Raw genomic sequence first — 27,737 nt, 5'->3', positions numbered from 1 at the left:
CCTCCTAATTCCTTCAGAATATTAGTTAGTACAGCATTTTGAATAAAAGGTAGACTATGAAACCACAGTTTAAGAATCTTTAAATCACTATGACAGGCCACAATAAAGAATACACTGTCAAATTCTTCAAATTATTTACTTTAAAAATGTAAAATAAATGTAACATATGTAGAGACTTTTAGCTACAAAGGTAACAAAGTCTGCAGTAAATAAGAAAGGTGGAAAATAAAAGTGCTCTAGAACTTACATTTTGCTTCTGACAGATTCTGATTGGGCGACCAGACAAGCATGCCAAGATTGTCTCGTTCTTGACTACGTCTTGCTAGTTTGGCTTGGGGGAAATAAAGAAAAAGAAAATTCTTATTATAATTTAACAGACATAACAGTGACAATTAACAACAAACACCACTCTGGTCTTTTTTAAACCTCAGAAGATGATGACATCACCCACTCTCTACTGAAATCTGCCCCAATGGAACCCACACAATTAACACAGGGTGAAGGTGGGGGTGGGGGAGGCTCTGAGGTTTGCTGAAACATTTCTATCAGTACTTTTAAGTCTTTTTCTGCCTAACTTTTTACTTACTCAACAAGCAGGTGCATGCATGTGAGGTAATATGATTACTATTCTCATTTGCTAGGTGAGGAAACTATAAACAGGTCATCGAGCTACTAGAAGGCAGACCTGGACTGACCTTAGGCAGGATGGCTACAGTGCCCAAGGGTTTAGGCACCATATACTATGATGCTCTGCTCCCAGAGAGGGACGTAGAGAAAGGAAGCTGCAGGTGGCAAGCTGCTCAAAGATGCTTTTAAACCATGAATTCTTTATGTGTGCTTTGAATAATGTTACCCTTCACTGCCATTAGTGACTGGGTATTTTAGTGACTTGACAACAGGAATCCAAAGATTCTTTTAACAACTTTAATAAAGAATAACCATTAAAAAAGATTTAACCTGAAAGGAAAGTCTTTAGTGCCTTCAAATTCTTAAAAATCTGTGATACAAAACAGTAGGTCAAAACATTTACAAGTGTCAGGTGTTGAGCTGACATGTACAACTGGACTAACCACAAACAGTCACATATTACAACAGAGGCAATTAAAATGTTACCTTCAAAAAGTACAAAAGACTCAAGAGACAAGAGGCTCACTAACCAGCCTTTATACTAGTTAGACCCAAACACATTCATTCCAAAGGCATTCTCTTACTTGACCTTTTTTTTTTTCTTTAAATAAATTCCTCTAAAACATAATGCAAGTTATGGAATCTACTTCTAGAAAAAAAAAATCAACTAAAAATACACACACACACCCCCCAATATAAACATACTTTCATAAAATTCATAAAGCCTGGTTTAAGAATCTCTGCTTTTATGAAATTGCCAGATTTTTTATTTAATCTTATCTTTAATTTTGTATATCACTGTGTTCTAGATTTTATAAATAAAGAATTTCTACACATTTGCTAAAATCTGTAGGGCAGCTAGTTTAAAGAAAAATGATGGAATGGTGGGAGGGAAAGACCCAAAGTGTGAACACTATGAATTAGGCAAGATTAAAGGTGGAATTTACATGCTGGGTGGGAACAAGGTGTAATGACAGGAATATGACAAAAAGATGGGAGTGGCTATCTTTGAGTACACACCTTTTTATCCGGTTCTGACTTTTAGAACAATGTTAATGCCACACATAATCTAAAAGTAAAATAAACTCAACAAGTATGTGTGTGGGGAAGGACCCCAGGTGGAATACAGGCTTGCTATATTTCAAAAAAAATCAAAAGTCGAAACAGAAATTAGAGAGTTCACATTGGGAAAGTAGAATTAAAACTGTCTTTATTCACAGATGATATGATCATCTGTGTAAAAAATCTACAGTACCTACAAAAAGTTGCTAGAATAAATGGATTTCAGCAAAGTTGCAGGAAACAAGATCAACAGTAAAAAAATCAATTCAATTTCTATATATAAGCAATTAATGAAAAATCAAAATGAAAGAATACCCCTATTTAGGGATAGATGTGATATATAACATATACACTGAAAACTAAAACATTTGTGAGAAACTAAGATCTGAGTAAATGAAAAGATATACCATATATATGGATGAAAAGACTCAAATATTATTAAGAGAGCATTTTCCCCAAACTGCTCTACAGATTCAACACAACCCCAATCAAAATCCCAGTATACTTTTTTGTTGGAATTGACAAACATTCTAAAATTCACACAGGAATGTGAAGTACCTAAAAGAGCCAAAACAACTTTGAAAAAATCAAAGTTGGAAACCATATACTGCCTAAATGCAAACTAATTAATTACAAACATCCAGTAATCAAGACAGTATGGTACTAGCACATAGAGAAAGAAATGGAATAAAAAGGAGTTCAAAAATAGAACCACACATAAAGGATGAACTAATTTTCCACAAAGGTACAAAGGTAAAATTCGATGGAGAAAAATAATCTTTTCAACAAATGATGCCTGAACAAATGGATATTCATAGTTTAAAAAATTAATGTAGATCCAAACCTCACACCACATACAAAAATTTATTCAAGATTAATGACAGGACTAAATATAAAACCCCAAATTATAAAACTTGTAAAAGAAAACATGAGAAAAATCTTTTTGATCTTAGGTTTAGAAAGATTTACTAGATACAACATCAAAAGTGCAATCCACAAAAGAAAAATCTTCATAAACTGGACTTCATCAAAGGGAAGAACTTCTTTTCAAATAACACTGCTAAAGATATGAAAAGCTAAGCCAAAGACTTGAGAGAAAATAATTATAAACCACATATCTGATAAAGAGTTGTATCCAGAATATATAAAGAACTCTCAAAACTCAACAATAAGAAACAATCCAATTGTTAACAAATGGGCAGAAGATCTGAATAAATACCAAAGATGGTATATGGATAGCAAATAAACTTATGGAAAGATATTAAAAATCAACAGTTATTAGGGAAAGGCAAATTAAAACCACAAGAGATATCCCAGCATACCTATTACAAAGTATAAAGTTAAAGAGACTCACAATACCCACAGTTTGGTGGTAATATGGAGAAATGAGAACTGTCTTAAGCTGCTGGCAGGAATGTAAAATGGTACTATCACTTTGGGGGGAAAGCCTGGCAATTTCCTACAATTGTGGGATATCCATTTAATGGAATAAAAGTCACAATAAAAAGGAATGAACTATTTAGGCACACAGCATGAATGAACGTCAGAATGACTACACTGAGTAAAAGAGTTACAGATACAGAACTGGGGGCGGGGCTAGAACGAATTCTGAGGTGCTGGACAGAAATAGATTGTTACAGTAGAACTCGTCAATTTCAATATCATAGAAACACAGATGCGTGTACATGTATACATGCATACATAAATACATTTACTTACCCCAGCTCTGTCCACTGCAAGGGCCTAGACACATGACAACCCAGAAAAAATGAGCACATTTAGCTCCCAGACATTGGTCTCTAAATACCACTCTACAATAAAGAAACTAGGTCTCCTTGGGAAAATGGTTGATTCCAGGGCTGAGACAGGAACCGTACAAGAGAACCTGGAATATTTTGTTACGTAGCAAAGTGTTCAAAGAATGATGGACTCTATCTCCCACTGGTCAATTTTAGCAACAAAATATACAAAATAAATGACAGTAATAAAATAATAATCCTTAAGTCCATGAAGTAATAAAATGATAATCTGAGTCCATACTGACATAGACAAAAGGAGAGTGTAAAAGGGGAAGGCAAATGAGGCCAGAATAGCCAGGTCAAGGTGGGAAAACTTACACTCCTCTACTTTAAAGACTTACTATATAAAAGTCCAGTATTCAACACAGTGTGGTATTGGTAAAAGAACAGACACACAGATCAATGGAACAGATGGCAGTCCAGAAATAAACCCATATAATTACCATCAACTGATTTGCAAACAAGATGCAAAAGCAACTCAATGGAGAAAGGATATCCTTTTCAACAAAGGGTATTTTAACAAATGGAGGGACTTCCCTGGTTGTCCAGTGCACTTCCACTGCAAGGAGAAAATAACCCAATTTTTTAAAAGTGGGCAAAAGATCTGAACAACTATTTCACCAAAGATGGCATATAAGCACATGAAAAGCAACATCATTTGCCATTTGGGAAATGCAAATTAAAGCCACGATGAGAAACCTGTGTATACCTATTAGAACTCCTAAAATAAAAGAAACAGTACCAAGTACTGACAAGAATAAGGAGCAACTGAAGCTTTCACACAGTGCTGGTGTCAATACAAAATGATAAAGTCACTCAAGAAAAGTTCTGCAGTTTTAATTAAAGATATAATTGTATTTAACAAATGACTGACTCAATAATCCCACTTAGCTATATACCCTACAGAGTTATCATATGTTCACAATAAAACATGCATAAAAGTCTTTATAGCAGCTTTATTCACAATCATCAAAGACTGGGGGGGAAACCCAAATGTCCTTCAAGGAGTAAAGGGTCAAACAAACTGGAAAGGTTAAATACACTACAATACTACCCAGCATTCAAAATAAATGAACTACGGACACATGGAGCAACATGGCCAAATCTCAAAAGCATATACTCAGTGAAATATGCCAGTCTCAAAAGGTTGTATGATTCCATTTATATGACATTCTGCAACAGGTGAAACTACAAGGGCAGGGAACAGATCAATGGGGTTAGGAGTGGGAGGAGGGCTAAGAGTTGCATGAAGTAATTTTTTGAGGAGATGCAACTGTTCTGTATCCCAGCTGTGATGGTGGTCATACGAAACTACACAAGCCTTAACACTCACAAATACGGACACCAAAAAGCAGTGCATTCTGCTGCATACAAACTGAAGAATACTAATACAATGAAAACAAAGCATGTCACGCATCCCTGGACAGACACCAATGCCTGCTGCAGGTGTCAATAACTCTGCAGCAGCTCTCCTTGCTTAACAGTCTCTATTGAGGTGTCACTGATGTACAACATGTTACAATTGTACGACATAGTGATTCACAACACTCTAGTTTAAAGTTGATTATCAAGTGTTAAAAACCTTCCCTACCTGGAGGGAAGCAGAATGACAAGAAAACAAATTACCAATTTCTGTTGAGGACAAAATGAAAGAGAATTTGCACTACCACTGGGAACGTACATCTGTACAACTACTTTAGAGAACGCTGGCAGTGTTTAAGAAAGCTGAAGTAAGGATACCCTGCAACCTGGCAATCCATTTCTAGATATAATGCATATATCAACAGCAATGTTTTTCAAATTCCAGGTCAGGCCAATTTAAATTAATTTACTGGGTCCTAACCAGCATTTAAAAAAAAAGAAGAAGAAGAAGAAGAGAAAACACCAGCATACTGTTTCATCAAGTATGTGTATAAATCACTGGGGGAGAATTTTTAAGTTTTTCAGTACCTACCCTAGAGATTCCTTAGGATAGGTGTCAACTTGGCTAGGTTACAGCCATTTAATCAAACACTAATCTTAGGGTATTTAGTAGTTGTGGTTAACATCTACATCAGCTGACTTTAAGTAAAGAAGATAACTCTCCATCTTGTGGGTGGGCTGCATCCACTCAATTGAAAGGCCTTAAAGGCAAAACTTGAGATTTCCCAGAAGAAACTGTGCCTGAATACTGAAGCCTTGGACTCTCCAGGCAGCACAGTGGTTAAGAATCCACCTGCCAATGCAGGGGACATGGGTTCAAGCCCTGGTCGGGGAAGATCCCACATGCCACAGAGCAACTAAGCCTGTGCGCCACAACTACTGAAGCCCGCTAACCTAGAGCCTGTGCTCCACAACGAGACGCTACCGCAATAAGAAGCCTTCACACTGAAATGAAGAGTAGCCCCCACTCTCTGCAACTACAGGAAGCCCATGCGCAAGCAATGAAGACCCAAGGCAGCCAATAAATTAATTAATTAAATTAAAAAGAAAAATACCGAAGCCTCAGCTTCTCCTTCCAGGACCTGCCCTACAAATTTCATACTTCCTGGGCACCCACAATCACACAAGCCAATAACCTTAAAATAAACGTCTAGACACACCACCCCCCACCACTGGCTCTGTTTCTCCACAGAACTCTAATAGGGATGCTTACACAGCATTGTTTATGGTGCTGCAATACAGCAAAATCTTCAAAGTCCATTGACAGGGATTAGCTAAATCATAGTACAGATATTCAAAGGAATCAAACACAGAAAATACAACACTCTAGCAGTTCTTTAAAAGGTTAAACAGAGTTACAGTAACCCAGTAATTCCATTCCTAGGTGTACAGCCCAGAGAAACGAAAACATACATCCACATAAAAACTCGTATATAAATGTTCACAGCACTATTCATAACAGCCAAAACGTGGAAACAACCCAAACGTACTGAACTGAAGAAAGAATAAGCAAGACTAAGTATATCCATATAATGCAATATTATACTGCCAACAAAAGGAATGGAGTATTAATCCACACTCAGAATGGATAAAACCTGAAATCATGTTAAGTGAAAGCAGTCTGTCACAAAAAAAGACATATTACACAATTCCATTTATATGGAATGTCCAGAATAGGCAATTCTATAGACACAGAAAGTAAGTGAGTAGTTGCTAGAGGGTGTGGAGTGAAATAGAGTGGGAGAAATGGAGAGTGACTGTTAATGAGCAGAGAATTTCTTTTATGGGATAGGAATGGTCTAAAATTGATTTTAGTGAGGGTTGCATAACTCTGTGATACACTGAAAACCACTGAATAGTACATTTTAAACAAGTGAATTGCACATTTTGTGAATTATATCTCAATAAAGGCGTTATTTACAAAGTGAGAATACTTGTTTTGTTTCTTGCATATGTATTTCTTTACGGGTAAATGAATTAAAAAGCAAAAATATCAAACTGTAGGTAAGAAAAACCACCCAGTAAATTGAAATAGTGGATAAATCCTAGGAAAGAAGTGGGGGCACTGGGTTGAGAGGGAAAAATGAAATTTGTGCTTTTGCTCCACATACTTCTTTATTGTTTGGATTTTTTTCATAAGAATGCATTCAAGGGACTTCCCTGGTTGGCGCAGTAGCTAAGAATCCACCTGCCAATGCACGGGACAGGGAAGATCCCACATGCCACGGGGCAACTAAGCCCGTGCACCACAACTAGTGAGCCTGCGCTCTAGAGCCCGCAAGTCACAACTATTGAGCCATGTGCCACAACTATTGAAGCCCACACACCTAGAGCCCGTGCCCCGCAACTAGAGAAAGCTCGCGCACACAGAGCAATGAAGACCCAAAACAGCCAATAAACAAATAAATTTATAAAAACAAACACACAAAAAAACCCATAACTATATTCCTTTTTACTCTCCTTGGCCTAGCAGGAGAAAAAAAAGTTTTTTAAGCTAACTTTCCTTGAGGATTAGGCTCTCAGATTGCCACAATAAGACATTCAAAGATGACAAATACTCAACAAAATGCTGGACTTCAGATGTTATAATTAACAAGTACAGAATTATAAACACATATGGAATGTTTAAAGAAACAGAAGTTGGAATCACAGAAATGAGTAAGCAACAAAAGAGCAAACACAAAAAGACATGTATAAGAATGTTAATCTAAAACCAAAAGCACAAAAGCAAAAATAAACAAGTGGGACTACATCAAAACACTTCTGCACAGCAAAGGAAACCATCAGCAAAATGAAAAGGCAACCTACTGAATATGAGAAGATATTTACAAACCATATATCTGATAAGAGACTAATATATCCAAAATGTAAAAAGAACTCATACAACTTAACAGCAAAAAAGAAAACAATCCAATTTTAAAATGGGCAGAAGATCCAAATAGACATTTTTCCAAAGAAGACCAACAGGTACATAGAAAGATGCTCAACAACATTAATCATCAGGGAAATGCAAAGAGGTATCACCTCACACCTGACAGAATGGGTATTACGAACAAGACAAGAAATAACAAGTGTTGGCAAGAATATGAAGAAAAGGGAACCCTCCTGCACTGTTGGTGGGAATGTAAAATGATGCAGCCACTACAGGAAACAGTATGAAGGTTCCTTAAAAAACTAAAAATACAGCAATCCCACTCCTAGGCATTTGTCTGAAGAAAACGAAAATACTAGTTCAGAAAGACACATACACGCCAATGTTCACTGCAGCACTATTTACAGCAGGCAACACTGGAAACAACCTAAGTGTCCATTGATGGATAAGTGGACACACACACACACACACACACACACACACAATGGAATACTATTCAGCCATGAAAAATGAACTTTTGCCATTTGCGAAAACATATGGACCTTGAGGGCATTATGTTAAGGAAAATAAGGCAGAGAAAGACAAATATCATATGATTTCACTAATAGGTGGAATCTTAAAACAAAAACAAGCTCATAGACACAGAAAATACACTGCTGGTTGCCAGAGGCGAGGGGTGGAAGGGGATGAAATGGGTGAAGGGAGGGTTAAAAGGTACAAACTTCCAGTTCTAAAATAAGTAAACCATGGGGGCATAACGAACAGCATGGTGACTATAGTTAATAATACTGTATTGCAAAAAATAAAATCAAAATGGTTAAAAGACCTAAATATAAGACATGACACCATAAAACTCCTAGAAGAGAACACAGACAAAACATTCTTTGACATAAATCATACCAATATTTTCTTAGCTTGGTCTCCCAAGGCAAAAAAAATAAAAGCAAAAATAAACAAATGGGACTTAAATAAACCTAAAAGCTTTTTGCACAGCAAAGAAAGCCATCAATGAAACAAAAAGACAACCTACAGAAGAAAATAATTGCAAATGACATGACCAACAAGGTGTTAATACCCAAAACATACAAACAGCTCACACAATTCAATATCAAAAAAACAACCCAATCAAAAAATGGGCAGAGGATTTAACAGACATTTTCCCAAAGAAGACATACAGATGGCCAACTGGTACATGAAAAGATGCTCAACATTGCTAATTATTAGAGAAATGCAAATCAAAACCACAATGAGGTATCACCTCACACTGCTAAGAATGGCCATCATCAAAAAGTCTACAAATGATAAACACTGGAGAGTGTGTGGGGAAAAGGGAACCCTCCTACACTGTGGGAATGTGAATTGGTGCAGCTGTTATGAAAAACAGTATGATGGTTCCTTAAAGAACTAAAAATGAGGGACTTCCCTGGTGGTCCAGGGGTTAAGACTCCATGCTTCCACCATGGCGGGGTGTGGGTTCAATCACAGGGAACTAGGATCCCACATGCTGCGTGGTACAGCCAACAGACAAAACATACTAAAAATAGAGTTACCATATGACCCAGCAACTTCACTCCTGGACATACAGATACACGCACCCCAACCTTCACAGCTGCACTGTTTATAATAGCCAAGACATGGGAACAACTCAAGTGCCCATCAACAGATGCCTAGCTTAAGAAGGCGTGGGGTGTGTGTGTGTGTGTGTGTGTGTGTGTGTGTGTGTGAAATAGAGTATTACCCATAAAGAAGAATCAAACATTGCCATTTCTAGCAACATGGATGGACCTAAAGAATATTATACTTAGTGAAGTAAGTCAGAGAAAAACAAACATTATATGATATCACTTATATGTGGGATCTAAACAATAATACAAATCACTCTATATGCAAAAGAGAAAGACTCACAGACAGAAAACAAACGTAACAAAAGGCAAAGGAGGGATAAATTAGGAATATGGGGTCAATAGATACAATCTACTATATATAAAACAGATAAGCAGCAATGATTTACTGTATAGGACAGGGAATTATACTATCTTGTATTAAACTATAATGGAAAATAACCTGAAAAAATATGTATATATATATACACACATATATAAAACTGAATCACTCTGCTGTACACCTGAAACTAACACAATATTGTAAATCACTTATACTTTAATTTTTTTAAAACTGTATTGCATATTTGAAAGTTGCTAGGAATAAATCTTAAAAGTCCTGGTTACAAAAAACCAAAAATTTTTGTAACTATGAATGGTGACAGATGTTAACTAGACTTATCATGGTGATCATTTTGCAATGTATACAAATATAGAATCATGTTGTAGAACTGAAACTGATACAATGTTATGTATCAATTACACCTCAGAAAAAAAAAGAATGTTACTAGCAGTCATATGCATAATAGCCCAAACTAAAAACAATCCAAGTGTCCATCAACAGGAGAATGCATAAACACACAGAGGTATAGTCACACAGAAAATAAAAGGAACGAGTTGCTGATACAAGCAACAACTCTGATTAATCTCAAAAACAAAAGAAAACAAAGAACAACAACAACAAAAAAAACCCTAGGTACTACACTGTATATTCTGTATGATTCTATTAACATGAAACCTAGGAACAGGAAGACCTATTGTGTGGTGACAGAAATGAGAGAGTGGATGGGCGAGAAGGGCTGGTAATTGGAAAGGGGTACAAGAGAAATACCTGGGGTAATGAAAATGTTCTCTACCTTGTTTGACATGGGAGATACACAGGTACACCACTGTCAAATCTCAACACTTAAGACCTGTGCATTTTATTTTATGTTAATTATACTTTAAAAAACAAAATAAAAAAAAAACTTTAGTGAAGGTTGGTAAAAGTTTTTAAAGCCTGAGAGAAAAAGATCACCTACAAATAAATGTCAGACTGACAGTAAAGTTCCCAATTGCAATAGAACCCAGAGATACTGGAATAATATCTTTAAATTGCTGAGAGGAAATATTAGAATGTATCGTGCAAAACGTCCCAGAGCATGGGCAAAATAGAAATGTTTTCACAGAAGCAAAAGCTTTGGAAGGCTTTACCTAAACAGTAGAATTTGCTCAGGAAAAAAAATCTTAAAAGAAAAGTTGATATGAAAAATAAGACATGATAAGTAAACAAGATTTTGTAAATGCTGCTTATAAAAAAAAAAAATCAGAACTTTTTTTCTGGTGCAGCGGTTAAGAATCCACCTGCCAATGTAGGGGACACAAGCTGGAGCCCTGATCTGGGAAGATCCCATATGCCATGGAGCAACTACGCCCATGTGCCACAACTACTGAGACTGCACTCTAGAGCCCGTGAGCCACAACTACTGAGCCCATGTGCCACAACTACTGAACTCCATGTGTGTAAAGCCTGTGCCCTGCCACAAGAGAAGCGATTGCACTGAGAAGCCTGAGCACCGCAATAGAGTAGCCCCCATTAGCCACAACTAGAGAAAAGCCCACGTGCAGCAACAAAGACCCAACACAGCCTAAATAAATAAATAAATAAATAAATAAATAAATAAATAAGTAAAATTTTTAAAAAATAAAAAATAAGAATGAAACAAATTCTGAACAATAACAATATGTATATCAGGGGTAGCAGATCACAGCAAAACTGTTCTGAAGATGAAAAAATTAACTTTAGATGTTAAATTAAGTGTGTATAATAAAATTTCATGAAAAGCTACTAAAAAGATAGTATATGTACATTTTCAAACCAGAAAATAGAAAAATGACAGACTTCTTAAGAAACAAAACAGCAACTAAACCAATGGACCACTTAAGAAATCAAAGAATGAACTGGGGGGAAAAAACCTAAAAAACCCCACAAACCTGGGGGCAAATGAAAACAAAACACAAGGATCCAAAATCTATGGGATGCAGCAAAATCAGTTCTGAAGAGGGACATTTATAGTGACACAAGCCTACCTCAGGAAACAAGAAAAACCTCAAATAAATAACCTAACCTTACACCTAAAGGAACTAGAAAAAGAAGAACAAGCAAAACCTAAAGTTAGTAGAAGGAAAGAAATCATAAAGATCAGAGCAGAAATAAATGAAATAGAGACTTTAAAAAAAAAAAAACAATAGAAAGGATCAATGAAACAGCTGGTTCTTTGAAAAGATAAACAAAATTGATAAATATTTAGACAGACTCATCAAGAAAAAGAGGGCCCAAATCAATAAAATCAGAAATGCAAAAGGAAAGGTTACAACTGACACCACAGAAATACAAAGGATCATAAAAGACTACTACAAACAATTTTATGCCAATAAGATGGACAACCTAGAAGAAACAGACAAATTCCTAGAAATGTACAATCTCCCAAGACTGAACCAGGAAGAAATAGAAAATATGAACAGACCAATTACCAGTAATGAAATTGAATCAGTAATTTAAAAAACTCTCAACAAACAAAAGTCTAGGACCAGACAGCTTCACAGGTGAATTCTATCAAACATTCAGAAAAGAGTTAACAGCTATTCTTCTAAACTATTCCAAAAAATTTACAGAGGAAGGAACAATTCCTAACTCATTCTACAAGGCCAGCATCACCCCAATATCAAAACCAAAAATATCTCACACACACACACACACGCAAAAATTACAGGCCAATATCACTGATGAACATAGTCACAAAAATCCTCAACAAGCTATTAGCAAACCAAGTTTAAGAATACATTAAAAGGATCATACACCATGAGCAAGTGGGATTGAACCCAGGTATGCAAGGATGGTTCACTCTCTGCAAATCAATCAATATGGTACACTAAATTAATAAACTGAAGAATAAAAAAAATCAAATGATCATCTCAACAGATGCAGAAGCAGCTTTGGACAAAATTCAACTTCCATTTACAATAAAAACTCTCAACAAAGTGGGTACAGAGGTACCATACCTCACCAAAATAAAGCCCATATGTGACAAGCCCACAGCTAACATCATATTCAATGGTGAAAAGCTGAAATTATTTCCCCTAAGATCAGGAACAAGACAAAGATGCCCACTCTCACCACTTTTATTCAACATAGTTTTGGAAATCCTAGCCATAGCAATCAGACAGGAAAAGAAATAAAAAGAGTCCACACTGGAAAGAAAGAAGTAAAATGTTACTGTTTACAGATGCCATGATATTATACATAGAAAACCCTGAAGACACCACCAAAAAACTACTAGAACTCATCAATAAACCTGGAAGAGTTGCATGATACAAAATTAAGATACAGAAATCTGTTGCATTTTTATACACTAATAACCAACTATCAGAAAGAGGAATGAAGAAAACCCCAGGACTTCCCAGGTGGTGAAGTGGTTAAGAATCCACCTGCCAATGCAGGAGACATGGGTTCAATCCCTGGCCCGGGAAGCTCCCCCACATGTCACAGAGCAACTAAGTCTGTGTGCCACAACTACTGAGTCTGCGCTCTAAAGCCCCTGAGCTACAACTATTGGACCTGCATGCCACAACTACTGAAGCCTGCAGGCCTAGAGCCCGTGCTCGACAGCAAGAGAAGTCATCACAATGAGAAGCCTGAACACAACGAATAGTAGCCCCTGCTCACCACAACTAGAGAAAGGCTGCATGCAGCAACAAAGACCCAACACAGCAAATACATACACACATACATACATACATACATAAATTTTAAAAATAAAGCTACTCCATAAAAAGAAAAGAAAGAAAGAAAACCCCATTTACTACCACATCAAAAAGAATAAAATACCTAGGGACAAATCTAACTAAGGAGGTAAAAGACCTGTACATGTAAAACTATAAGACACTAATGAAAGAAACTAAAGATGACACAAACAGAAGGGAAGCTATACCATGCTTATAGACTGGAAGAAATTACTATTCTTAAAATGACCATATTACCCAAGCCAATTTACAGATTCAATGCAATCTTATCAAAATACCAATGGCATTTTTCACAGAACCTGAACAAATAATTCTAAAACTTATATGAAAGCAAAAGACCCTGAATAGCCAAAACAATCTTGAGAAAGAAGAACAGAGCTAGAGGTACATGCTCGCTGACTTCAGACTATACTACAAAGCTACGGTCATCAAAACAGCATGGTACTGGCACAAAAACAGACACATAGATCAATGGAACAGAATAGAGAGCCTAGAAATAAACCCACACTTTTTCTTGGTAATTAATCTACAACAAAGGAGGCAAGAATAAGCAATGGGGAAAAGACAGCCTCTTCAACAAATGGTGTTAGAAAAATTGGACAGCTATATGCAAAAGGATCAAACTCTACTACTCTCTCAAACCATACACAAAAATAAATTCAAAATGGATTAGACTTAAATTTAAGACCTGAAACCATAAAAATCCTAGAAGAAAACACACGCAGTAAGCTCTCTGACATCAATTGATCTTAGTAATTTTTTTTGGTATGTCTCTTCAGACAAGGGAAACAAAAGCAAAAAGAAATGGGACTACACTAAATTAAAAGTTTGTGCGTGGCAAAGGAAGCTATCAACAATTTTTTTAAAAGGGCACCTACTGAATGACAGAATGTACCTGCAAATGATCTGATGAGGAATTAATATCCAAAATATACAAAGAACTCATACAACTCAACATCCAAAAAACAAACAATGCAATCAAAAAAATGGGCAGAGGATCTGCATAGACATTTTTCCAAAGAAAACATACAGATGGCCAACAGTCACATGAAAAGATGCTCAGTATCACCAATCATCAGGGAAATATAAATCAAAATCACAATGAGATATCACCTCACACCAATCAGAATTGCTATTATCAAAAAGACAACAAATAACAACAGTTGGCAAGAATGTGGAGAAAAGGGAATCCTCGTGCACTGTTGCTGGGAATATAAACTGGTGCAGCGGCTATGGAACAGTATGGAAATTCCTCAAAAACTTAAAAATAGAACTACCATATAATCCAGCAATTCCACTTCCCGGTATTTATCCAAAGAAAACAAAAACACTAATCAGAAAAGATATATGCACCTCTATGTTCACTGCAGCATTATTTACAATAGCCAAGATATGGAAGTAACCTAAGTGCCCACTGACAGATGAAAGCATAAAGAAGATGTGGTGTATATACGCAATTTAATGGCTGGAATACTATTCAGCCATTAAAAAAAGAATTAAATCTTGTCAGTTGCAACAACATGGATGGCCCTAGAGGGTATTATGCTAAAGGAAGTAAGTCAGATAGAGAAGGATAACTACTGTATGATTTCACTTATATTTGGAATCTAAAAAACAAAACAAATGAACAAACAGAACAAAACAGAACAGAGTTATAGATTCAGAGAACAAGCAGGTGGTTCCAAGAGGTGGGGCAAGGAGGAAAGAAATAGATGATGGAGAGGAAGAGGTACAAACTTCCAGTTGCAAAATAAGTGAGTCACAGGTAGGAAATGCACAGTGTGGGGAATACAGTCAATAATTATGTAATACCTTTGTATGGTGACATACTGTAGTTACTAGACTTATCGTGGTGACCATTTTGAAATGTGCAGAAATACTGAATCACTATGTTTTGTAACAGGAACTAATATAGTGTTGCAGGTCAATTATTCAGAAACAAATTCATAGAAAAAGGTCAGATATGGGGTTATGGGGTTGGGGTGAGGGGATGCACTGGATGAAGGCAGTCAAAAGGCACAAACTTCCATTTATAAGACAAATAAATATTGGGGACGTAATGTACAAAATGATAAATACAATTAACACTGCTGTATATATATCACACGTGAAGCTTGTTAAGAGAGTAAAGCCTAGGAGTTCTTATCACAAGTAAAAATGTTTTTTAAATTTAATTTTGTATCTATATGAGATGATGGATGTTCACTAAACTTACTGTGTAAGTTAAATCATTATGCTGTATGCCTTAAACTTATACAGCACTGCATGTCAATTATACCTCAATAAAACTGGAAGAAACCAAAACAGCAACAAAAAAAACCTCAAGAGTAGGACAAGATACAGTAAAATGAGATGACAAATATAATTTTATATGTACCTAAATAAAGAAGTTTCAGAATAAAAACTGATGGAAAAATGGGAAGCTGACAAATACATCACCATACCAGGAGATTAAAACATCTCTGCTGACAGTCCAAACAAAAATGACATATTAAGATCTAACAACAATGAACATGTTTTCTTCATAAGCAAATTTACAAAATATTTACAAAACTAACCATGTATGTACAAGGCTATAAATCAACTCTAAGCACATTTCAAAGAATAGGTAACATATAGATTATACTTTCTAACCACAATGCAATTAAAAGCCAATAAAAAATAAACCAAAATCTTCATATATTCAAAAATGATTAAATGTTCTTAAATAACCCTGGGTCAAGGATGAAATCTTGACAAAAAATAAATAAAATTACTTAAAATTCAACAGAAAAAGACTGCAAACGTGCAAAACAATGGAAGAGGCAGCTTACAAAAATTATATACCTGTAAATGCTTATATTAAAATTAGAGAGGCTATAAAAATTACTTTGCTAAGCATGCAACTTAAGAACATGGAAGGAACAACAGAATAAGTCCAAGGAAAGCAGAAGGAAGGCAATGAAGAGCACGAAATAGATGAAACTGGAAACAAAGATATAAAAAGGGGATTAACAAAGCCAAAACAAAAAAAAAAAGCTAATAGACTAATCTCTTCAGAATTTGATAAAGAAAAATAAGAGAGGGTATAAATAATTTTAAGAATCAAAAAAGTGGATACAGGAATTCCCTGGTGGTCCAGTGGTTAGGACTCTGCACTCTCACTGCTGAGGGCCTGGGTTCAATCTCTGCCCATGGAACTAAGATCCCGCAAGCCCCACAGCACAGCCAAAAAAAAAGAATAAAGAAAGTAGCAGTAATAGCATAACAAGCTATGAATCAAATGCTACCTTCTTGCTCAAGTTCCTGACAAGAAAACTGAAGTTAAAAAATTATAATTCTGAGACTTCCCTGGTGGTCCAGTGGTTAAGACTCAGAGTTTCCACTGCAGGGGGCCCGGGTTCAATCCCTAGCTGGGAAACTAAGATTCCAAATGCCACACAGTGTAGCCGAAAAAACAAACCAAAACCAGAAAGAAAAAAAAAGAAAAAAGAAAACCCCAAAACCATCAGGGAGGTTCAGAGTTAAAAATATATATATATAATCCTGTATAGAATGCTACAGGGTCATTATAGCCACGCTAATATTATATCTCCATATTATCAAACCACCTTAATCTCAAAGTAGCTCTCAAATAAAATGGCTGCTTGGTTTGCTTTAAAAGTTAAATTTGGGAATTCCCTGGAGGTCCAGTGGAAACAATCCCATTCACCACTGCAACAAAACGAATAAAATACCTGGGAATAAACCTAACCAAGGAGGTAAAAGACCTGTACTCAGAAAACTATAAGACACTAATGAAAGAAATCAAAGAAGACACAAACAGATGGAGGGACATACCATGTTCTTGGATTGGAAGAATCAACATTGTGAAAATGACTACATTACCGAAAGCAATTTACAGATTCAATGCAATCCTGATCAAATTACCAATGGCATTTTTCACAGAACTAGAACAAGAAATTTTACGATTTGTATGGAAATGCAAAAGACCCCGAATAGCCAAAGCAATCTTGAGAAGGAAAGACAGAGTTGGTGGAATCAGGCTTCCTGACTTCAGCCTATACTATGAGGCTACAGTGATCAAGACAGTATGGTACTGGCACAAAAACAGACATATAGATCAATGGAACAGGATAGAAAGCCCAGAGATAAACTACGGTCAACTAATCTATGACAAAGGAGGCAAGGATATGCAATGGAGAAAAGGCAGCCTCTTCAATAAGTGGTGCTGGGAAAACTGGACAGCTACATGCAAAAGAATGAAATTAGAACACTTCCTAACACCATACACAAAAATAAACTCAAAATGGATTAAAGACCTAAATGTAAGGCCAGACACTATAAAACTCCTAGAGGAAAACATAGGAAGAACACTCTTTGACATAAATAACAGCAAGATCTTTTCTGATCCACCCCCTAGAATAACGGAAATAAAAACAAAAATAAATAAGTGGGACCTAATGAAACTTCAAAGCTTCTGCACAGCAAAGGAAACTATAAGCAAGACAAAAAGACAACCCTCAGAATGGGAAAAAAATATCTGCAAATGAATCAACAGACAAAGGACTAATCTCCAAAATATAGAAACAGTTCATCCAGCTCAATATCAAAAAAACAAACAAGCCAATTAAAAAATGGGCAGAAGACCTAAATAGGCATTTCTCCAAGGAAGACATACGGATGGCCAAGAGGCACATGAAAAGCTGCTCAACATCACTAATTATTAGAGAAATGCAAATCAAAACTACAATGAGGTATCACCTCACACCAGTTAGAATGGGCATCATCAGAAAATCGACAAACAGTAAATGCTGGAGAGGGTGTGGAGAAAAAGGAACGCTCTTGCATTGCTGGTGGGAATGTAAATTGATACAGCCACTATGGAGAACAGTGTGGAGGTTCCTTGCAAAACTAAAAATAGAACTACCATATGACCCAGCAATCCCACTACCGGGCATATACCCAGAGAACACCATCATTCAAAAGACACATGCACTCCAATGTTCAGTGCAGCACTATTTACAATAGCCAGGACATGGAAGCAACCGAAATGCCCATCAACAGATGAATGGATAAAGAAGATGTGGTACATACATACAATGGAATATTACTCAGCTGTAAAAAGCAATGAAACTGGGACATTTGTAGAGACATGGATGGACCTAGAGATTGTCATACAGAGTAAAGTGAGTCAGAAAGAGAAAAACAAATATTGTATATTAACACATATATGTGGGCTACAGAAAAATGGTACAGAATCGACTGGTTTGCAAGGCAGAAATAGAGACACAGATGTAGAGAACAAACATATGGACACCAAGTGGGGAAAGCGGGGAGGGTTGGGGGGGGGGAATTAATTGGGAGATTGGGATACCAAATTGTACACTCTAAATATATGCAGTTTATTGTAAAAAATAAAAAAATAAGTGAAAGAGCAGCTGAACGAATATTAGACTTTCAGAATACTATGATAAATATAGCCTCGATTTTATCACCTTTTAAATGTATTTGATGTTTAAATCTTTACCCATGCTTTTACCATAACTTCTTGGTGTCATTTCTGAGTCTTTGTCATTGAATAGAGGGTTTATATTTATTATAAAATGCCTTTATATTTATTATAAAAATGATAATTTTGGGGGGAAATGCCTTTATATTTATTATAAAAATGATAATTTTGGGGGGAAAAAAGTTAAATTTGGGAATTCCCTGGAGGTCCAGTGGTTAGGACTCTACGCTTTCACTGCCATGGCCTGGGTTCGATCCCTGGATGGGGAACTAAAATTCCACAAGCCATGTGGCACAGCCAAAAAAAAAAGTTAAATTCTATCTCCCTACAGCTGTCACTGTCGTACCCTAATACCTACATTAAAAAGTCACTGGAATCCAAATACAGATTAGGATAGATTAGTCATCAGTAGAATGACGAAAGGAACAAAGCTTTAAATATTGGTAGTTCTTATTCCTAAATGTACCAATTTGCCATCCATACTTTCACTATATCCTGAGAAGCTAAGCATTCACAAATTTAACCTTATGTTAAATTTAGGTTAGGGACCAAAAATAATTTTGTGACTCCAAAATTATTTGGCTTCTGATTTGGGGCATTCAGAAAGAAATGTAATCAATCTGAAAAGCAACAGTATAATATTACCACTGTTGTTATAACTGACATATATACTTGCTATGTACCAGGCACTGTGCACTTTTACATGCATTAGCTCATTTAATCTTCCTAACAACCCTCTGAGGTATTCCCATTTTACAGATGAGAAAAGTAAGGCACAGAAAGATAAAGTAATTTGCCCAAGATCACACCTGTGAGCAGTGGAGCTGAGAGTCAAACCTGAGCAAGAGATTCCAGGCCAATGATGTGAACCTGCAGGGACACTGCCCAGATTTTAGAGAGACAATAAATTATCAGATTATAGAGACAAATCAAAAGCTAGAGTAAAAAGTACATTTTTCTAGGAGTTCCCTGCTGGCCTAGTGGTTAGGATTCCAGGCTCTGACTGCCACAGCCCAGGTTCAATTTCGGGGGGGGGGGGGGGGGGGGGGGCGGGGGAAGAACTTAAGGACATTTTTCTCCTCATAACATTCTCCCATTAAGTATTTTAATGCTTAAGTTAAAGGCTTAAGAATTCTCAAATGACAACGGTTTGTCCTATATAAAACAAAGAGGTCAGAAACAATTTGGGTATTTAAATACTTGTATCTTTCTCTCATCAAAATATATACTTCTCTGTCTGGCTCTCTCTCCCCTAGGCTCTTCCTTTCTAAATGCTGAAAGTTTAAATTGGAATAAACAAATACACAATTTTCACTCGGCTCTCTGGAATTAAAATCTACAATAAGCACAGGAACATAATAAAGCCCTTAAAAACTCAAACTTGCGCAAGTTCTAAATCTGATGAGAAACCTGACAAACCTGCTTCAGCCAGGTGATGAAAGTCAACTCAAATGAGGATGTCATGTGGACAGTGTGTGTGCCCTTGATGAGTCACCAGCCCCAGCCAGATCCCTGCATATCCCCTCTACCAGTTCCCCGCTGAACCCCATCAATTAAACCTCCTCAACTTTTCCCAAATCCATCACTCCCTCTCCAACCCCAATGCCGCTGCCTTAAGTTCAGGCCTTCTTCTTGTCTGGTCTTATCTTGTCTGGTCTTATCTTGTCTTGTCTTGTCTTGTCTTAAGGATTCCAACTAACCAAGACCCAACACAGACCTAGCCTCAAATTCACTCTGGCTGGAGGAATATTTCTATATCAAATCAGAGCAAATCACCTCCATTGTTTAATATCCTTCCACAGAGATAGATCACAACTCTCCACTCTTTAAGTGTGGACTGCACACAGCGCCTTCCTTCAAAAGAGGACAGACAGTATGGAAGGGGTAGGGAGAGTGATGAACTTTACAGTGGAGAACCCTGGGAAGCACTACCTCAGCCAGGGGACAAAGTCAACAGCAACAGGGACTAGGCCAAGTTCACAGTATGTGCCCTATATGATGTGAGATGATGAGAATAGCCTTTTACCTCTGGGTCTTCCTCCCAAAATCATTAGAAAACGATCAGACAAATCCCAATTGAGGAACATTTTACCAAAATCCTGACTAATACGCCTCAAAACTGCCAGTCATCAAAAACAAGGAAAAGTCTTAAGAAACCATCACAAATGAACTTATTTATAAAACAGAAACAGACTTACAGACATCAAAAACAAACCTATGGTTACCAAAGAAGAAACATGGGGGTGGGTGGGTGGTTAAATCAGGAACTTGGGAAACTCTACTCAGTATTCTATGATAACCTATGAGAAAAGAAACTGAAAAAAAATGAATCTGTAAATGTACAACTGAATCACTTTGCTGTATACCTGAAACTAACACAACACTGTAAATCAACTATACTCCAATAAAATTTTAAAGGGAAAAAAGAAACCATCACAGCCAAGAGGAGTCTAAGAAGACATGGCAGCTAGATGCAATATGGTATTTTGGATGGGATGTTAAAACATGAAAAGTAAAACTAAGGAAGTAAAAATAAGGAAATCTGAATAAATGAGGGACTTCAGGTAATAATAATGAATCATATTGCTTCTTCATTAATTGTAACAAATGCACCATACTAATGTAAGACAGTAACAGGGTGCTGGGTATGTGGGAACTCTGTACTGTCTTTGTAACTTCTGTAAATCTGAAACTATTCTAAAATAAAAAGCTTAGTAAGCTTCCCCATTGTCTTCAGGATAAAACCTCAGGCATTCCAAGGCCCTACACAATCTGGCCAGCCTATGCTTCTAACCCTGTGCCCGTCCCACTCTCACGCTTTATCCCACGTGGTCACTGCAGTACTGTGCCTTTCTTCTCTCCCACGTCTTCCCTCTCTCCCCCACTTCCTTCTCACTGCAATGCCCTCCACCCCATCTTTTCCCACCAGCTAACGGCTGGTCCTTTAAGACAGCCCCAGGATCACCCTCTTCGGAAAGTCTGCTCTCACTCTGCCAAGCCGGGTTAGCAGTCCACCCCCTCACCACTCCCGTAACACTGGGGACAGCTTCTATCACAGTAGACTCTTATTAATGGTTTGCATAAAGACACACGGTGCTGTGGAAAGAACAATGACTTTGTAAGTAAAACTCAATTATTATGGTAGTAATTATTACTAGTGACTTTGGGGTCAGTAAGATCACCTACTACTATGTGCCTGTAACAGGGCTAAAGTACTCTACATATCTGTGTCATATAATACACCAAACAACCCTATGAGATAAGAATTGTTTTACCTTATGTTTAAATCTTCTCATACAAGGGCCATTATCTGAGCTCGCACCTGAGACTGAACCCCACTCGGCCACTGTGCTGCAGGGCAATGATGGGCTCAGCCTCATGGGCCCGAGTGGAAAACCGAGGATGTGTGTACCTAGAGCCTGGGCTTCTCTGAGGATTAGGAAGGGCGTGTGTTATGTACCTGGTACACACACTCAATAAATAATAGCCAGGAATCTCTTCGGTCTCCCCATTAGCCTGAGGACCTCTGCGTCTTCACTGGCACAGGATTAGCGCTTCATAAAAGCTGAATAAATTAGTGTGCATAAAGTAACAAGTTAGGTGGCCAACTAATGGTAAGTTTTAGAAGGGAGTGGTACGTTGACCTCTGACCTCTGGAGCGCAGGCCTCCCCTCCCCCTCTTGTACCTCTGCTCAGAACAGATCTAGCCCCCCGGGAAGGCCGTTTCAGACATACAGTGATGTACAATACTGCACGCTGACAACAATGGGCGAGTACCTTCCTCAGAACTGGGTGCATCACTGTCCAGTAACCTGAGTCCAACCAATCCTGCTCTCTGTCCCTCTCCTGATTCCTCAAGGAATTTAGGTTCTCATCAAGTGCGACTAGAAAACTGCACTTGTGTACTCGGTTCCTTTCTAATTAAAAATATCATGTTTTCTCTCATTCCCTCTGACCTACAGCTGTCCTCAACTCAGAATCAGTCTTCTCTAGAGAAAACACTCTCCTTCTATGCTGTCCATCTAACAAACTTATTATTTAATACCATGTAATATCACTATGTATAACCCTTAAACCAAAACAAAGAGGGACAAAACACTTCAAGCACCAATTAATTTCACAATGAAAAGTTTTGCACTCTGGGTCCCCCTGTTTCTCTTAACACTATTCTAACCAGCAATGTCACGAAAGCACACGAATCAGAATGGGCAGGACTACGGATGTCTTACCACCAAGCACTCCAGGAAGGAAAAACCCTTCAGGCCACCGTCTGACTAACGGTGATACACCACCATCATGAGAAATGTTCCCAGCATCATCACCACTTCCTACCACCCAGGGAAAACTTCCATCACTGAGCCACAAGCTGAGCACACATCTTTAACATTATACCCATGTTATTAAATAGCGCTTCCTTATAAAGAGTTGGGTTAGGAAAATGAGAAGATGGAATTCTTTCCAAAAGTTTGGCGGAGCAGGATGTTAGAGAGGGGTACAGAAAAACTGGCCCAAAATGTCAATAAAAGTGTACCATAAATTAGTTTAGGCTTTCAGAAGGATAGTTTGGCAATATTTTCCAAAGCCTCTAGCAATTTATCCTAAAACAAAGTAATCACAGAGCTATGTAAAAATTCATCTACTAAGCTGCTCATCGAGTACTGCTGAAAATGGCAGTAAATTGGGAACAACTCAAATGTCCAGCAAGAAACTTAAAAACTCAGACACAACTACACAGTGGAAACCATGCACACATGAAATGAAGCTGTTTTGAAAAAGTACATTTAATGACACGGGGAAACAATGTATCAGGTAAACAGAGCAGACTACAGCAGCACTGCACATTACCCAATCAGCCAATATAACACTCATGTCCAGTAAAATTATGTTTCCATAAACATAACTACATATATACTAAAACCCTGAAAAGCTAACTATCTTCTCCCGTTTTACCTGCCTCTCCTGTGCTTACTTCTAACAAGAGCACCTACTGTCCTTGGAGGTGCTCTCTCCCCAGTGCTTTCCCCATCGCTTAACACCTAATAAATGATTAAACTGTTGACTACATTTTTCTTAATGAGACATTATTTCCTCTCATCTAACGTCTTACGACGTTAACGGATGCTGAGAGTGTAAAGCCACTGACGCGTAGTTTAATGAAAGAAAAAGGAATGACTATCCAACCTTTTGGTGGAATTAAAAAACAGCACTATGGGTCAGATATTTTAAAACCTTCATAATTATTACTGACTATTACATAACTAATCCAGATTTGTGAGGATTTTATTAGACTCCTGCCTCCGCAATCTCTCTTTACAGTGCTTTATCCCTTTGAAAAAAATTTGGACAGTCCTGGTTCCACAGATAGTCTTAAAAAAAAAAAAAAAGGCACTGCTAGAAATATAACATATGTAGAGTAGGCATAATTTCCATGACTATAATGACATTAACCTAATTGGACCCAAGAGCAGTACAAAAGCACTTTGCACCTAAAAGGTTAAATGTCTACACTTAAAACAAGCTAAGTTCCAGAATGTATGAAACCAAACTAAAAATAAGATTTTTCACTGTGGTTTTAAATAGAAATTAGGGAATTCCTCTCTTTTTTAATTTATGAATTTATTTATTTATTTATTGGCTGTGTTGGGTCTCTGTTGCTGCACATGGGCTTTCTCTAGTTGTAGCAAGTGGGGGCTACTCTTCATTGTGGTGTGCAGCTTGCTCACTGCAGTGGCTTCTTTTGTTGCAGAGCACAGGCCCTAGGCACTCAGGCTTCAGTAGTTACAGCACAGGGGCTCAACAGTTGTGGCTCACAGACTGTAGAGCGCAGGCTCAACAGTTGTGGCACACAGGCTTAGCTGCTCCGAGGCATGTGGGATCTATCTTCCTGGAGCAGGGATCAAACCCATGTCCCCTGCATTGACAGGCAGATTCTTAACCACTAAGCCACCAGGGAAGCCCGGGAATTCCTCTCTTTTTGATATACAATGATATGCAAACAACTTAATAAATTTTTGGTTTATTATGATCTTACATTGGATATATACTCTGAAGCTACAACTATTACTATTCTAATTCAAACAGTAACATATATATACAAAAATAACACATCATGTCCCAGAAGAGTTTAGCAATACCACAACACACAATTTTACTGGTTGTTTTCTTTTAAAAACAAATCTAAGCCACTTTATACAAGCCACACCATATCCTTAATACTATAGTTGAAACTGAAAATTGTTATACAATCTCTTCATTAGCATACTAATCTGGTAATATCACACTTTAACAATGTTGGGAAACCAGCTGCCCTCAATTTCTTAACACTAGTTATAGAAAAGGCACATCTTTCTAATTTAGAACAGATTGAAAAGTTAATTTTATTACACAAGATATGAAAAGAAACTTATTTTTGTCTAAAAAAGTAACCTATGCAAAAGTACCTGTTCAAATTTTCATATTTGTTAGGGAAATCACAAATCACAAATATCACTTACACTGTACATCAAATTCATAGAACTATTCCACTAAAAGGCAGCAAAATGTTAACGTTCACCAGAACAAACAAACCACACACTCTCACATCCACAGAGAAATCGCTAAGATGAACTGGTTAAATAGATGGGCTGGATCTATCACAGGTTAGAATTTCAGGTTTGCCACCTACAAAGTTTAAGACACTGGGAAAGCTCCTTAGATGGAAATCTTTATTTTCTCACCTGAAAAACTGAGTAGGGATTTCCTAGGTGGCGCAGTGGTTAAGAATCCACCTGCCAATGCAGGGGACACGGGTTCGAGCCCTGCTCCAGGAAGATCCCATATGCCATAGAGCAACTAAGCCCATGTGCCACAACTATTGAGCCCGTGTGCCACAACTACTGAAGCCCACGTGCCTAGAGCCCGTGTTCCGCAACAAAAGAAACCACGGCAATGAGGAGCCCGTGTACCACAACAAATAGTAGCCCCTGCTCTCTGCAACTAGAGAAAGCCGGTGTGCAGCAACAAAGACCCAGCAAAGCCTATCTATCTATCTATTTATTTATTTTTAAATGAGTACTCTTACTATGAATGTCAGTGTTTGGAGTAAGACAAGCAAAAAAGAACCACCTGAAAATAACTGAACATAACTTCCTTCATGCTTCTCAGCTAAGGTTCTCTTCTCAGCTAAGGTTCTCTTCTGCATTCTCACTGATCTAAGCCCTCAGTGGCTTGTTCAGGTCGCAATAACATCCTTACCAAACTTTCTGCCTCCTCCTCTTGCCTCCAAATCCAAATCTACTCCATAAACAGCAGCAAGAAATATCTGTCCTGTACTGTCTGTGTAATACTTCACATTACCTTGCAAGAATTTCTCCAAATTCAGAAACTGACTCATAATATTACAGCTACAAAGAACTTCATAGCGTTTGTCTAATTTACAAGTGAGGAAACCATACTCTAGAGACGTGAAGTATCTTGCCCAAGGTGATACAGTGCCAAGGCTAAGTCTTCACTGTAGGTTCCCGCCCCTATTTCAGTCACAGCTCTCAACCATACTTGATTGCATTCAGTCCAGACCTTTCATGTTTAAGAAAGGAGCACAGTTTCCTGTCCTGGTATCCTGTGGCACTTCACAGGAATTTCTGGCAAAACAAGATAATTTTTGTTGCTGTTGTTAATATTACGTTACCTGTCACCAGAATAGCCAAAATAAAAACGGAAGACTTATGGGTTGCGATGATTCTGGTACCTAGCTACTTATAAATGCTGATGAGAAGAAAACATATTTGTTTTGATAGCAGAGATCTCATACCTTTCTATCAACAAAACAAACCAATTTGTTTATATGCTAACGGCTGAGTTCAACAATCTATCCAAATATTTAGGAAGACCCTATGTAAAGCATTTCTTTTAAAAGTCAAATAAAAAGCCCAGTAAGCCAACAGAAAAATGGGCAAAGAAGCTATTTCCTAGAAAAAGCGGCTTCCCTGCAGAATTTCAAATAATTGACGTAAATACTCCCTTTCTCCAGGAGGCGGAGCTTCATTCCCCACCACCTGCATGTGAGCTGGGCTTCCTAACTTGATTCCAAAGAATAGAGCAGGAAAGAGGGTGGGAGTAACCTTAAAGGAGAGATATCTAGTTAACATCACCTTGGCCAGGTAATCAAGGTTAACATCGCATGATTCTAGCATGTAGGCCACCCCCCCCCCACTCTAATATGATGAGATGTGAAGGGCGCTTGATGATGCTTCCCCAAACCCATAACCCCAGCCTAACTGTAAGAAAAAGTTTGGGTAAATTCAGGGATATGCTGTAAAACCCCTCAAAACTCTCAAGATCATGAATAACAGGGGAAGACTGAGACAGCGTCATAAGTCAGAGGAGAGACTGGGGAGGCAGGACGATATGATGTGGGGACCGGGCCTGGATTCTCAAACAGAAAAGGCACATTAATGGGAAAACTAGTGAAATCCGAATAAACACTACAGGCTGCTTAACAGTGATGTACCAATGCTGGCTTCGCAGTTTGGATACTGTGACATACTGTGACACAATGTAATGGTAATGTAAGAGGTTAACACTAAGCAAACCTGGGTGAGGGATCTGATAATCTGTAGTGCACAGGAAGGGGAGAAGGACTGGTAGCCACTCTGTTTCTGAGAAAGTAACACCCTAAAAACTCCCAGAATCAGTCCAATAAACATAAGAAAACATCAAAATGACAGTTTGCAGCTCATTTTTTAAAAGATCACTCATCAGAAGGAAAAATCTTGCACTTACTTCAGAGAAGCCATGCAATGGGAAACTGCCTAGTTAAAGTT

At 37.6% G+C, this 27,737-nt stretch overlaps 1 protein-coding gene across 3 annotated transcripts in view; it reads right to left on the bottom strand.

Annotated features, from left to right (window-relative positions):
• The window catches only part of RCOR1 (REST corepressor 1), a 115,763-nt gene that overhangs the window by 40,590 nt on the left and 47,436 nt on the right, over positions 1 to 27,737 (bottom strand). For all 3 annotated transcript variants that reach the window (XR_009053093.1, XM_057730627.1, XM_057730628.1), the window contains exon 3: positions 248 to 331. Coding sequence is in view for 2 of the 3 variants with exons in the window: in XM_057730627.1 (XP_057586610.1) it covers positions 248 to 331 (84 nt within the window). In the remaining variant the exon portion in view is untranslated. The remainder of the gene's footprint in view (positions 1 to 247; positions 332 to 27,737) is intronic.

This window comes from Hippopotamus amphibius, chromosome 4, assembly GCF_030028045.1.
Source record: "Hippopotamus amphibius kiboko isolate mHipAmp2 chromosome 4, mHipAmp2.hap2, whole genome shotgun sequence".
In the NCBI taxonomy this organism is placed as follows: domain Eukaryota; kingdom Metazoa; phylum Chordata; class Mammalia; order Artiodactyla; family Hippopotamidae; genus Hippopotamus; species Hippopotamus amphibius.
The sequence above is the reverse complement of the archived record's forward strand: the minus strand, read 5'-3'. Positions and strand labels throughout refer to the sequence as shown.